This window comes from Camelina sativa, chromosome 20, assembly GCF_000633955.1.
Source record: "Camelina sativa cultivar DH55 chromosome 20, Cs, whole genome shotgun sequence".
Lineage (NCBI taxonomy): Eukaryota > Viridiplantae > Streptophyta > Magnoliopsida > Brassicales > Brassicaceae > Camelina > Camelina sativa.
In genome coordinates, this window is record NC_025704.1 from 20744064 (window position 1) to 20758651 (window position 14588).

The window sequence follows — 14588 nt, forward strand, 5'->3', positions numbered from 1 at the left end:
TTTTTTTTTTTTTTTTTTTTTTTTTTAGCTGCGTAGGAACGAGAACAAACGAAATCGATTTTGGTCTTTATTGGTTGAGATGGTTTGTGTTATGTACATTTTTGTACAGCTCTGTCAACAGCAATGGTTTTGTGCTCTCAGGGTATTATGAATGGCCAGATGACTGTCGGTGACTTGGTCAGTGCACCCTTTGTTTTTTCCTCTCTGTTGGTATTTTATGTTTCTCTGCACTATTCTTGCAAACTGTTTTCTGATATGATTTTGTATGTTTGGTGATGCAGGTTATGGTGAATGGACTTCTCTTTCAGTTGTTTAGATGGAATTTCCTTCGTCGTACCGGCAGGAAAAAGTGTGGCAATTGTTGGTACTAGCGAGAGCGGTATTTCCTAAACCTCATCTGTTTAAGCAAGCATCAAAGTAATTGTTTATTAACCTGTTATACCGTTGAAATTTATGCTTTGTTCAATGACAGGCAAGTCAACAATTCTTAGAATGCTATTTAGATTCTTCGACACAGATTCCGGAAATGTAAGCATTTTTTTTTGTTTGTAAAGTATTGGGATCGTTTGGAAGCATTGTTGCAACAAAAGTAAACCCTGCTGCAGAGAATTTCACTGAAGAAAAAGCTTGTCTAGATAACATCGTTTTCATATTGGTTAACAGGTAAGGATTGACGGGCAAGATATAAAGGAAGTGAGACTAGATAGCCTCCGAAGCTCCATAGGAGTTGTGCCGCAAGACACTGTAAGTTGGCATTTAGTATATCTTCTCTGTCTTTCTTTACTTCTCATCGTAAGCTTTTCTTTGTATCCAACACTATGACCTGCATTCATTGCTTTCTCGCCTTTATGTTCATACAAGACATTAGATTGTTTTACCACGTTTCTTCTCTTTTTTTTGTATTATCATCATTGTTAGCTTTCTATTTATGTAGAACACTCCATGTTTTTTTTTTTTTTCAAAGATAACCTCTATTGCACTGCAGGGGCTCTTTAATGATACAATATTTCACAACATACATTATGGACGTCTTTCAGCTACAGAAGAAGAGGTACTGGCTAAATTATACTTGGTGCTAGCGTCAAGTTAAATATCAATGATCCTGATTCTATCACATATTTCAATCCAGGTGTATGAGGCTGCTCGTCGTGCTGCAATTCATGAAACTATTAGTAATTTCCCGGATAAATATTCAACGATAGTTGGGGAAAGGGGCCTCAAGGTCAGTATCTTGATGTTATATTTGGAATGTTTTCGATAGATCAGTATATGCCATATGATTCCAGTGGCAAGTTGAAGTTTGCATGATAGAGATATGAGGAGTTAGTCCCCCGTCTCAATAAGACACCAAGTCAAAGTTCATTATGATTCAATAAACTTAGTTTCACAGAAGTGTAACAATCACGAGAAAGAAAGCTTAGCTGATTAAGGTTTTCTATATAATTGCGAAGAGTAACAATGATGAGTGACTATCCAGAGTTTAAGTATATATATATGGGGTTTTACTGGTCGTGATAACCATGGATTGATTTTGTGGACAGTTGAGCGGTGGAGAGAAACAAAGAGTAGCACTTGCTCGGGCATTTCTGAAATCTCCTGCGATTCTGTAAGTAATCATCCACTTTATGAATATGATTAAGTAGGTGTTTAGTCTTCTCATACATAACAAATTTGAGGAACTCAAGAAGGCAACACATTCTAAAGCAAAACCTTTGAACAAAAAGGTACTACTGAAGTGGTGTATTTTAGTACTATTTACTTCATTTATCCCTCTCTCAATCTAACTTGGTTAAAATTTCACTAAGTGTTTGTTTTGTATTAGTGGATCTTATACAGGTTTGGAGATTGGATATCAAGGCTTGAACCAAGTGTTAAAGCTTCTAAGAGGAAACTCACGAGGATGATTCAAAGCTTGAGAAGTCGAGACTAAAGAAGAAGAAAAAGTAGCAAGCTATAGGAAAAGTTCTGACTAAGGGTAGCAAATTCAGTGATAGCAGTTTAAATTTTGGGATTCTAGACTTGTGTTATGTATGAACTGCTAGTTGGTTTATGAAATGATGTATTTCTTTAAGAATGTTTAATATCTGTAAATTGAATCAATGTTTTACAAATTAAGCTGGTTCCACCAAATGTAAATAGCCTCATACAATTGCATAACATAAGAGTCATAACATTGAATATTATAGCATCGGAAAAAACAATAGATCATAGCACATATAGAATTTTGTTTGATTTGCAACAGAGAAGGAGGGAATGAGATTTGTTTGGTTGTAATTAATAGAATTTATTGAGAAAATTTCAGTATAACTTGAACTATTTGGTGTAACTGTAATAGAACTATTAAAATAGATTTAAATATGCATCATGTGAAAACGAAAAAAATATAGATTTTTGGCGGTGGGATATTCATTTAAAATCAGGTATAGTCTAATAGTGTTTCATCAAGTGATAAAGATTCTATTAGTTAGTAACTAAACGTTGATCAATGCTACCAACGTACGTTTAAACCAGGTTCCTGCAAAGGAAACTGCAGTTTCAAGGATAGATACTACTAGTCAGAAAAATAGCAGGTATTGAAACTCACTTTACTCATGCATCACCATTCTAGAACTTTTCTATGTCTTGTTTTGAGTCCTAAATTTGTGTTCTTGTCCTGAAACAGACTTGCAAAATCAGATGGCATGGAGAGAAAAGATTTCAACTCTCATCGTTCTTCATCTTTTGTATCAAAAAGCAACGGGACAACAAAGAAACAGAAAGAGGTAACATGTTGATGACCATGACCATACCAAACTGTCTCCACCTTTTTCCTCTTATACAATAACGCGAGGGTTAACTCAAGATCTGTAGAGAGGATACACTTACAGGCCAAACCGAAGGTATTTACTCATGAGGAAGTTTCTAGCTTTTTAAGCCTCCTAAGAAAACCTTGTTGCAGTACTTTTCATTACTACTGTGTATGATCTCTGAGCATTACTGTCTAATATCAGGCTGAAGCAACAAATGCCAAAACTAGTATTTCCAGTTAGACTATAATATAAATTATTAATTAGCTGTTGGCCACAAGATTTATCACTATTAATTAGCATATACAAGGTTTTCATAACACAATGTTCATAAAAACTTGGGTTTCACCTCTTTTGCTTCATTTGACGTGATGACTTACTAAGTCTTCCTAATACTATAAAGAGTGTTTTATGTGAAAACAATAGTATGTATTAGAAAGTGATTAATTCTTGTATTGTTGATTAAACATGGTTCTTTAATAGTTCAATATGTAAAGAAATTCGTATAAACATTAATTATCCTTTTCATATTTTAAATATAAATGCAAATTTAAATATATATTTAGTTGTATCTAGTTGAACTGAGTATTATATATTTATGTTATCTAAATATTACTCTCTATAGTTAAAATGTAATTTTGTATGGTTATTATTCATTATCTCTCGGAAATATAATAAATAAATAAACAATTACGAATTACATAGGTTGTTATAGTAACATCTCTTACTTGTTCTAGTAACATCTCTTACTTGTTCCATTTCCGGTGAACAACAACGACAATATTAGCTAGGGTTGTATAAGAAGATATGTTGAAGATGATTACAAAATTACAATAATATTGTTCATTAAAACGGATTTATGGACCTACACTAAGCAAAAGAACGTTATGTACGTACACTAATCTCAAGAACATTATGTATGTATAAGTTCATATGTACGTACACGTTTATATGTACGTACACGTTCGATTTTAGGTTTAATGAACCCGAAATTACCAGAATATCCTCGTCTTCTACCTCTAACATACGACTGAAAACCCTAATTTCCCCTGCCTCACTTTATTTTTTCACGACTTATGTCTATTTTTTTGGTTTCACTTGTGGGGTTTTTACTCAACTATTATAGATTTTCGTCTCAACATCTGATTTCTAAATTAAAAACCTATAAAAAGTGAGTTATATAGATTTCCGAAACGATATCTTGCTCTTCCATGGATGAACCCAGAGGAAAGATTTCCGAAACTGAGTAGGAAAAAGACGTTTGCTCCGGCCGACAAACAGAACATGATTGATGAATCTGCTACAAACTTTATTACATGAACACCATTATTCGGAAGAACAGCAAACGTGTTTAGATCTTCCTCCAATAAGTCTATCGCAATGCTAGACTGTCTTTGCCAGCTCAAACAAATTCTGTTATTCTGGTAAGACTTTACAGCTGTCAATCTTGCTTACTAAATCTACCACGGACAAGAAGCCTACCACAACACAACGAAAACTATTTCAAAAAACAAACAAAGTATACCAAAAATATCTGTAACGAGAGAAGGCTGTCGCATAAATCTGTCGCAACAGACCATTAGTCTACCATAAATATCTTTTGGGTCATATTGACTGTTGAAGGTGTACGTCAAATATTTCTGATACACATATACGTCCACCGATAAGTGTACCAACACTACAACTAAGTGTACCATCTACGTCGACGGCAAAGTGTACCAGCACTACAACTAAGTGTACCAAAAATATCTGACGTACACCTTTAATCAGTCCACCTGTATAAATCTACTATCAAAGGCTCGGTAGACTAAGTCCCAGTTTCCAATGTTTTTTTTTCTAATGGCATTAACCGTAATTACGTTTTTTCCCAACACTAGTTTCAGGGGTAGTATAGGTACAGTGGTTTATTCTAGTAATTACAAACAGTTGTATGTTACTTTTGTAATAAGGAAGCTTTTATGCAATATTCTAGTAACTCTCCCTATACTTATTCATATTTGAGTGACATTTCATTGTAATAATCTCTAAATCTATGTCTACTTATTAAAAATGCTTCCCTTTTAATAGTATAAATTTCCTACGTGGCTTTTAATTACGATTTTATGTTTTGTAATTCTTTTTTCCTAATACATGGTTCTAATGGCAAATATATACTAATATTTTTGCAGCAGTTTTTGCTCAAAAATACTTTTTGGAAAGTTTTTACATTTCATGCATTGATTTTAACATTAGTTACCAAAATTTCAAAATTAATTATAGGTAAGACTTAAGAAAATAAAGAATTCTTTTCTACCTCATTCAAACAGAAATATATGATTTCCTTTCATTTTTATTTGAATTTATACTTAAATTATCTTAAATTATTCTATAATGCATTTAGTTAATAAAAATTGTAATTTTTACTGCATATGATGTAATACAAATTTTTAAAAACAGACATATATTACTCAATAGATGAATAAAAAAATACAGGTACAATATCCCACTTCGTCTAGAAAAATTGGGCAATAGTTCAGAGTCATATTATAAAAGAAACCAAAATGATTCATAATACAATTGAGTAAAAATCTTGATTTATCATGGATTCAAACTTAAAAAACTTTTATTTGGTTTATTCCGGTTCTTTATTTTAAATATTTTTAAAAAGTTAAATATTATAAATATTTAAAATTTTTAAAAAGTTAAACTTTATAAAATGTTAAAAATATTAATAATATTTAAACGTTTATGAAGTTTCAAATATTATAAATATTAAACTTTATAAGAAGTTTAAATATTATAAATATTTCAAATTTTAAAAAAGTTATAAGACCTTTAAAATATTAATAATATATTTAAACTTTTACGAAACTTCAAATATGAGAAATATTCAACCATTTTAAGAATTCCAAGTATTATAATATTTAAACTTTGTAAGAAGCACCAATCTTATAAAATGTAAATAGTTACAGCCTTAATAAATAACATATTAACTCAATCTAATATTTATAATACAAAACAATAAATATTAAAAATTAATATTATATAGTGCGAGTTAAAATATCTCGGGACGGGTTTTGTCGATATTTATATATATTGAAAATATCATTAATTTGGTGTTAAACGGGTAAAACATTATTTCATTATTTTGTTAACACTATCGGTATCCGAGAATAGACATATCTAATTAAATTGATTAATAAATATTATGTAAAAAATAAAGGGCAATTAACAAAAATAGCACAATTTTAAGTTTTTCTTCCACAATTAGCATATGTTTTCAAATGTTCCAAAACTAACACAAAAATTGTAATGTAATTCTAAAAACAATACAATTCTAATTAAAATCTCATCTTTATCTCTAAAGATAAGCTCGAAGCGTGACGAAGGAACGTTTCCACGAGCCAATTGAATCCTTACTCCCAAAAGACCTTGAAGCATCCCAGATCTCTTGCCAATCGATTCTCATCGTCGATCTGTCGTTGTCGTCGTGTTCTCACCGTCGTGTTTGCCTAACCCTTTCTCGGTTGATCGATTCATTTCTCTGTTGATCGATTCATTTCTCTGCTTTTCTCGCTGGGATCTGAAAATCAACATTCCATAGTTGATGGTGATGTTGATGGTGATGACCGGTCGAAGCTACTTGAGATCTCTCTTGTAACCTGAAGAATTCCATAGTTCAGTGGTTCAATCTACACTTGACTTGCTTCTAATGCTGATGTTGCGTCCTCTCTTCCTTCCCTTTGTAATTTTCTCGGTTCTGATGGTGATGACGACGGAGAGATTGAGAGTGAGATGATAGTTAAGGCACTTAAGATTAGGAGGAAAGTCACGAAGGAGATAATCAAAGAGTCTTTGGTGAAGAAAAGCATATTTGGGATAAGTATGCGACTAATGTGACTGATCGTTTGGGTAATTTCGTTGGTATTGTGATGATTGAAGCTGCGGCATTGAAGTGGCTGCCAAAATTTCAGAGCCCAAGTTCTATCTTTGTGTTAGGATGATTATAGAAGTCTCCAGTTTTGTGTCCTTGTAAGGTCAAGCTTCATTTTTTTGGTGCTACTTGTTAGTGTTTATTAGTGCCCATAAGGTGTTCGATAGTTGGCCTCTAAGAAAAAACAAATTAGTTTTTACTATAATTTGAGCATAATGAAGATTAATTTCATGATTAACTGAAATTATGTGGAATTGTTCTTGTTGCTTATTGATATGGTTTTGGAGCTGTGTTAAGCCTAGCATGCACCATCAAGCTTCTATCTTTGTTCTGTTAGATTTAGATGTTATCTAATGATAAATCTAAAGCATAGTTGCCATAGAATTTGAAGCTTGCCCAAATAACAGTGTCATATGTTTTTGTCTGCACTTTGTTTTAACAGTGACTGAGTTTCAGGAAGAAATATATGAAATTAAGGAAGAATTTTATCAAATTTGGGAAGGATTTTACAAAATTCAGGAAGAACTTTTTGAACTTCAGAATGACTTTCATAAAAACAATTTGGATTTCCTAATATCATAAAAAATGATAACATTACCCCTGGCTTATAGAGTAATCTACTAATATTTGACACATTGAAGCAAAAGACACAAAAATATAGAGTTACAAACACATTTATACGAATTTAGGGGGTTCAATACTATTGAGGATCAACACCTTGAAATTCAGGATGGTTTTCATAAACATAATGGTTTAAAGATTATATAAAGCTTCTTATTCCAATCAATATCTACAACAAGAGAACCAAGTTGATACATAAGGCAAAACATAAATAAAAGATTCAAAAACTCATTTCTTTAAATTTATGAAGAATTTCATAATGTTTAGGAGGTGTTTCATCATATTTAGGAAGATGTTCTTCAATTTTAGGAATGTTTTCCTAAATATTCAGAAATCCAAGAAAAAAGGTATGTTTGGTTTGCATTCTTCTCCTTGGACACAATCCGCCTACCAAATTTGGCCCACTCTTTTTGATTCCTTCCCCATGAACCACCTTCCTCGTTCTCTTCCTTTTCTCCTCCACCACTGCCGCCTAATCAGACCACACCACCGTTGTTTCCGTCCGTCAAGAACCATCGCCAAAGTCTCTTGTACCGTGTAGGAAGGTCTTCCTAATGTTTACGGATCCCTTGCTTCATGAATTTTAGACAAAGCTTAATTCAATCAATTTTCCTAGTACNACCAAATTTGGCCCACTCTTTTTGATTCCTTCCCCATGAACCACCTTCCTCGTTCTCTTCCTTTTCTCCTCCACCACTGCCGCCTAATCAGACCACACCACCGTTGTTTCCGTCCGTCAAGAACCATCGCCAAAGTCTCTTGTACCGTGTAGGAAGGTCTTCCTAATGTTTACGGATCCCTTCCTAAATTTTCAACAATGCTTCATGAATTTTCGACAAAGCTTAATTCAATCAATTTTCCTAGTACAATGTAATGTACTGTTTATTCATTCCCCACGAACCACTTTCCTCGTTCTCTTCCTTTTCTCCTCTACCACCGCCGCCTAACCAGACCACACCACCGTTGTTTCCGTCAAGAACCATCGCCAAATGTCTCTTGTACCGTGTAGGAAGGTCTTCCTAATGTTTACGGATCCCTTGCTTCATGAATTTTAGACAAAGCTTAATTCAATCAATTTTCCTAGTACAATGTAATGTACTGTTTATTCATTCCCCATGAACCACCTTCCTCGTTCAGCTTCTTCCCTGTACTAAGTTTCCCATCCATCATTTCTCCAATTGAGCCGTCAAAGTTTCAATCTTCTCATACGCATCTCCCAACGAAGCTGCTTCAAACTCTCCCTGCAAAACTTATGCAATTGGCAAAAACTGAATCTTATATCATCTTGAATCAAGCGTGAGCATGTCGAGAAGTGTAATAGTAGAAATAACATACCAAAACTCTATAATTGATACACCTCTTCTTCTTCCGCCGTTATCGTAACCTTCTCCGACGATAAAGTGGTGGAAGTCGATGATGATTCGAAAAACCAAATCGTTCTATTGTCTAAGGTTAAGGAGACCGTTACGACGAAGAAGAAGATACTCCGATCGATTATGGATTCGGCGAAAGCAGAGGAGTACGGTGAGTCTCTCTCAAAAATTGTTGAGGACGAAGGCGAAGAAAAAGCCAAAAAATAATAATAATTGTATAATTCCAGAAATAATAATATTTCTCTCTATTAATTACTCAGTATTAAGAAATGCTAGTTTTGGAACATTCCAGCATGTGTGCTAGTTTTGGAACAAAAACCCAAATGTGTACTATTCTAGGGTATTGCAGTATTGTATATGGTTTAAACTTTAAACCATAAAGTTAATAATTATTATATAACTATAACATATATAACCAACAAATATAATTTATAATTTAAATTTTTTAATTATAAATAATTTGTTCCGCGATGTACCGCGGGTCCTAATCTAGTTTGGCATTAAAAAGCAAACCTCCTTACCTTCGAAACTAGTAATAAACCACAATTTATGTCCTAGTCTAGTAAACTTCCCTTTTCTTGGGCTTGAGTTTTAATTATATAAAATAAAGTTTTACCTACCCCTTCATTGCTTTCCATACTTTTTACAAGTCATGTTGAAGATGAAACTTGTTACGAAAACATTTCTTGCTGTTCCAACAAAAAAAACAATCCTCCTGGTCCTGGATACATCACCGATTATTTGTACCACACATAAAAATAAAAACCATAACAAAATCACTAATGTAGACTAGAAAAAATTTCCAAATGAATAAGAGTAACGGTTAATTTGATGATACGAAAAACAAAAAACAATGCTATGCTATTATTCTATTAACATTTTAAAAATTGAAAATACGATAAAAAAATATAATAATACAAAAAACATACCAATATATGATAATCTGCCATAAAAAAAAGTATACAACATGTAAAAGAACATTTATGATTTGTTTTTCCAAAATCGGTTTAAATTAACCGAAATTGCTGGTTTGAAAACAGAACCGGTTTTGAAATTGAGACGAAAACTGACTCGTATCATTTTTATTTTTATTTTGTTTGTCGTCACCTCTTCTCATATCACTTAGGCCATCTATATTGGTAGAACAGTTTGAGTGTTCTTAGCCCAATAAATTGATAAATATATTGAACAATGCTCATAGAATACTTTTTTGTTCTTGATGTAGAACTGATTTTGGCTCAGTTCTAAGCTGATATGGCAAGCTGTGAATGGATACAATTTTTTGCAAACAATTTTTTACAAATTAAAAGAGTATTTGATTGAGAATATATGAAATAAATTTGGATATTAAACTACGTATTAATTAAATAAAATGTTTGTGTGCTTTAATTAAGTAATATACTTGTTTGTTTTTTTATTTTTAATATTTTTTTGTTTCATAAAAATTTGGTATTGTATTTTGAATTTTAGTAAAAGTTGTATAAGTTTGCATTTAAATATTATTTTTAAAGTTTTTACAAATGTAATATGTTTAAAATTATTATATTATTAAATATTATGATCTTAAACATGTTCTCCAGATAACAAACTATCTTAACAAAAATCTAAACTAATGATGTTACATTATCTTAACATAATATTTTTACTCTAAGACACAAAAGGGTTCTCCCAATAAAGATACCCTTATAAACTTCCTCTTCTCTCACATCACTTATAAACTTCAGAACACCTCGATCTCATCGAATCAAACCTACTCACTCCTGTCTCTCTTTATCGCTCAGGTTTTTTTTTTTTTTTTTTTTTTTTTNCTCTATTGTTCCCCATCTGTTCGTAATGAAAAATGCAGATGTAGTTTGGGTTGTTTTGAGGAGGTTTTTATATATCTGTTGATTGAGTATTCTCTGATGTTAGGCTGCGAAAAAATCGAAACTTGTGCGATTTCGTGGTTTGCTATGGTTCTTGTATGTGGTCTCTACATTGATCTCTTCTTGTTTCTGTTTAACTCTATCCTCGTATGTGAAAAATTTGAACTTTGTTTTGTGTGTTCTAATCAAATCATTAGAAAACAGCAGATTGGTTTTGGGTTCTTTTTTCATTCTTTAGATTGAGATTTCTTTGATGTTGTTCTGTAAATTTCTAGATATAGGGTTCTTTTTCTCCTCTTAGCTACTTGTTATGAGGTTCAGGTAATGAACTTATGTGAACTCTTGCTTTAGGTTTGGTCTGATTCTTAAATATTTGTTAATTTATATATTCTCATACGTGCCAAAATATAGATTGGATTGTCTGTTGAATTGAAACTCATCATCATTGGTCTTACAATGTTTAGACATTTCTCGGATTTTAGGTTCTTGACTTGTTGTTTTACACTTTTGCATAGGAAAAATTAGAAAGGTTGTGAGAATGGCGGCAACAGCAGCTTCAAGCTTGCAAATTGCTACAAGAAGGCCGAGCATTTCTTCGCCTTGCAAAGTTCTTAAAGCAGGGACCTACATTGTCGGTGCCAATCCTGGAAACGCTTCATGGGATAAACTTAGCTGCACTGGCCATTTATCGAACCTTGGATGTTTGAAAAACCACAGTGCTGTTCCAACTTCTAAAAGACCCTTTTGTTTTTCCACAAAGGCGATGTCCGAGTCCAGTGAAAATAAGGCTCCTGCAGGGCTTCCAATTGATTTGAGAGGTTGGCATATTTTTTTTTTTTGTAGTCATCTTAATCATCCTGTTTTTAGCATTACTATGTTACTAAGATGCTATTACAAATTGGGATATTTGAACTAAGCAAGTTTAAATAATACAGGGAAAAGGGCTTTCATTGCTGGTATAGCTGATGATAATGGATATGGTTGGGCCATAGCGAAATCACTTGCTGCTGCTGGAGCTGAAATATTGGTTGGGACATGGGTTCCTGTAAGTGATTTCCATAATCCTTTTTGTAGTCTATTGCTTTTGTTTTTCAGCTGCTTTTAGTTTAGCTCCATTACTAATTATACTCACCTTTGAGCGGACTACTAGGCACTTAATATTTTTGAGACAAGCCTGAGACGTGGAAAGTTCGACCAGTCACGAGTGTAAGGACTTACAAATTGTTGTAAAGGCATGCATATTTGATATAATGGGACATTAATTTTTCATCCATCTATATTCAGGTTGCCAGACGGATCTCTGATGGAGATTAAGAAGGTTTATGCTTTGGATGCTGTGTTTGACAATCCTGAAGATGTGCCTGAAGATGTAAGGGGATTAAGTGCATAGCTTTCTCATCATATGGAGCCGTTAATATCAGTATTACTTCTTAAGTTCCCTACCTACTGTATGATTCATTTTCAGGTGAAAACGAATAAGCGATATGCAGGATCATCAAACTGGACCGTACAGGTATAGATTAGAGATACACAATTGCTCCTTGATTTTACATTTTAAACATGCCAGCAATGTTTTTTACTTGTCCATAAAAAAGTATGATCACATCTAAAGCAAGTTAAGTGTATGTTACTCATTAGTGGCTGCGGCTTGTTACCTCATCTGGTTGTTGTTGCTTAATTCAGGAAGCTGCTGAATGTGTGAAAAAAGATTTTGGAAGCATCGACATTCTTGTCCATTCCCTTGCAAATGGGCCAGAGGTAGAGAACTTACACGTTCTATTGATTAATTGACTACAGTAAGTGCATTGTGTACAACTTGTATCCTAATGACTGCACCTGAGGTTTAGGTTAGCAAACCTCTTCTGGAGACATCGAGGAAAGGCTATCTCGCTGCTATCTCTGCTTCAAGTTACTCCTTTGTTTCCTTGCTCAGGCATTTTCTGCCAATCATGAACCCAGGCACGTAACATAGTTTGTATGGCTCTCATTCTTAATACTTTATGTCTTCTAATTTGTTTCTCTATGATGATTCAGGAGGTGCTTCAATATCTCTTACTTACATTGCCTCTGAGAGGATCATTCCTGGGTAAGAGTTATACTGGGCTTCACTGCTTCTGCATATAATATTCAAGAAAACATGCTAAATAATGCGCACACACAACACAACAATGGCCACAGGCCACTGAGTTTCATTTCTCATAGGCTCACAAGTATCTATTCCATTCTGTGCAGGTATGGTGGAGGAATGAGTTCTGCCAAAGCCGCACTAGAGAGTGATACACGAGTAAGTTTGCAATTCTGTTTAGAATAGTATTCATAAACTAAAAAAGAGATGCGTCTTAGTCCAAACTACGTGTTCAACATAGGTGCTTGCATATGAAGCTGGAAGGAAACAAAACGTTAGGGTCAACACCATCTCTGCAGGTAGTTCATCTTTCACTCTTGCAAGCTAGTCGTACAAAATATTCAGGCGCTGTGATAATAACAGATTACTACTGTTTGGGTTTCAGGTCCTTTGGGAAGCCGAGCAGCAAAAGCGATCGGGTTCATAGACACCATGATTGAGTATTCCTACAATAATGGGCCTATCCAGAAAACACTGACCGCCGGTTCTTTTCCTTAAAACCGACATTCTCTTGGGCATTTTAATTTTTTTTTTCATTTTCTTTTTCTTATTTTCTTCGGTTTATAAATGGCTATGATGCAGATGAAGTCGGTAATGCAGCAGCCTTCTTGGCATCGCCACTGGCCTCGGCAATAACAGGTGCAACCATCTATGTGGACAATGGCTTGAATGCAATGGGCGTTGCACTGGACAGCCCGGTTTTTAGAGACCTCAACAGCAAAAATTAGTGTCTTGATCGACGACTGAACTTGACAAATTCCATTCCGTGAGCTTGCTTGTTTTTCTTTATGAGTAGTATGTACGGGCATAATAAAACATTGATATGTGGCATTCAATTTCCTTAAAAATCAAATGTTTTTATTAGAAAAATTATTCAGATGTTATAGAAAAGTATGAATATTGCCGATATATTATACATTTTCTAAAAATTGTTCTTATATTTAGTGTCTGGATGTGTTACAATTAATACCCTGAGTTTATTTTTTTATTTTAATTATGAAAATATTAAGGAAATACACATGAGCAAATTAAAATATACAGTACATCATTTCTTTATATTCAGTGTCACTATTGACAGTTTTTTTCCCAAACATCAATAATTTCTACTTTATATCAAAAGATATAGAAACTAAAAGGTTTTTACTATTCACAAACCCAAAAAAACCCCCTCTCTCTTGGCGGTGATTAATTCTGCCGGCGATACTCTGTCTTTCTCTCCTCTTAAACTGTCATCTCTTGCTCTCTCTCTCTTAATCTGTCATCTCTCTCTCTCAATCTTAAGCTGTCCTCTCTCTCTCTCTCTCTATCTTAAGTTGTCCTCTCTCTCTCTCTCTATCTTAAGCTGTCCTCTCTCTCTCTCTTAAGCTGTCCTCTCTCTCTCTCTCTTAAGCTGTCCTCTCTCTCTCTCTCTCTCTCTCTCTCTCTCTCTCTCTCTCTTGTTCGTTTTTGTCTACAGTCTTGTTTGATTATCGCTAAAACGAAAGACCTCAACGATTCATATGACGGCAGAGTTATAATGCTTCGTGGCTGACTTATCACAAAAACTATTTTGAAAGTAAACGAATGATTTATATTGCTTCATGGCTGCGTTATAATGCTTACAAGAAAACGAATGGTCTCGTCGATTTATATGACGGATGAGTTATAATGCTTCATGGTTGACTTATCACAAGAAATAATCTGAGAGTAAACGACTGATTTATATTGCTTCAAGGCTAAGTTATAATGCTTCAGAGAAAACGAAAGGTCTCATCGATTCATATGGCGGCTGAATTATAATGCTTTGTGGCTGACTTATCACTTAACCCAATGCAACTAACTAATTATAAGAGTTTGAGATGGATTTGGAGAGTTTAAAAAACACATATACCCATTTTGTCTCAAAACAGGCTAAAACCAAGAAAA

The 14588-nt window shown here is 33.7% G+C and overlaps 2 protein-coding genes across 7 annotated transcripts; both read left to right on the plus strand.

Moving 5' to 3' along the window:
• LOC104771326 (ABC transporter B family member 25, mitochondrial-like) lies at positions 21-2115 on the plus strand. 4 transcript variants are annotated; one of them, XM_010495837.1, is made up of 9 exons: positions 21-177; positions 282-379; positions 473-528; positions 664-744; positions 986-1051; positions 1130-1222; positions 1542-1606; positions 1705-1724; positions 1823-2115. In XM_010495837.1, exons 2-9 carry the CDS (start codon positions 292-294, stop codon positions 1861-1863), a joined length of 510 nt encoding a protein of 169 aa, XP_010494139.1. In that variant the 5' UTR covers positions 21-177; positions 282-291; the 3' UTR covers positions 1864-2115. The 4 variants fall into 4 exon arrangements, with proteins under 4 accessions (XP_010494139.1, XP_010494138.1, XP_010494140.1 ...); XM_010495838.2 differs by having other exon boundaries at positions 22-177; positions 1686-1724; XM_010495842.2 differs by having other exon boundaries at positions 22-177; positions 1689-1724.
• Positions 10368-13603, plus strand: LOC104771328 (enoyl-[acyl-carrier-protein] reductase [NADH], chloroplastic). Of its 3 annotated transcripts, none has more exons than XM_010495843.2 (13): positions 10368-10474; positions 11074-11376; positions 11494-11603; positions 11709-11764; positions 11843-11927; positions 12024-12071; positions 12242-12316; positions 12406-12517; positions 12593-12644; positions 12791-12842; positions 12925-12982; positions 13069-13167; positions 13266-13603. In XM_010495843.2, exons 2-13 carry the CDS (start codon positions 11097-11099, stop codon positions 13409-13411), a joined length of 1173 nt encoding a protein of 390 aa, XP_010494145.1. In that variant the 5' UTR covers positions 10368-10474; positions 11074-11096; the 3' UTR covers positions 13412-13603. The 3 variants fall into 3 exon arrangements, with proteins under 3 accessions (XP_010494145.1, XP_010494147.1, XP_010494146.1); XM_010495845.2 differs by having other exon boundaries at positions 10393-10474; positions 11084-11376; XM_010495844.2 differs by lacking the exon at positions 10368-10474 and adding an exon at positions 10530-10654.

Bases quoted from the DNA above. Each gene is read 5' to 3' on its own strand.
- LOC104771328 (XM_010495843.2), top strand. From the start codon at position 11,097: ATGGCGGCAACAGCAGCTTCAAGCTTGCAAATTGCTACAAGAAGGCCG. The intron at 12,072-12,241 runs GTATAGATTAGA...TGCTTAATTCAG, and splicing joins CATCAAACTGGACCGTACAG to GAAGCTGCTGAATGTGTGAA. The intron at 12,317-12,405 runs GTAGAGAACTTA...CCTGAGGTTTAG, and splicing joins CCCTTGCAAATGGGCCAGAG to GTTAGCAAACCTCTTCTGGA.
- LOC104771326 (XM_010495836.2), top strand. From the start codon at position 292: ATGGACTTCTCTTTCAGTTGTTTAGATGGAATTTCCTTCGTCGTACCG. The intron at 745-985 runs GTAAGTTGGCAT...ATTGCACTGCAG, and splicing joins GAGTTGTGCCGCAAGACACT to GGGCTCTTTAATGATACAAT. The intron at 1,223-1,541 runs GTCAGTATCTTG...TTTTGTGGACAG, and splicing joins TTGGGGAAAGGGGCCTCAAG to TTGAGCGGTGGAGAGAAACA.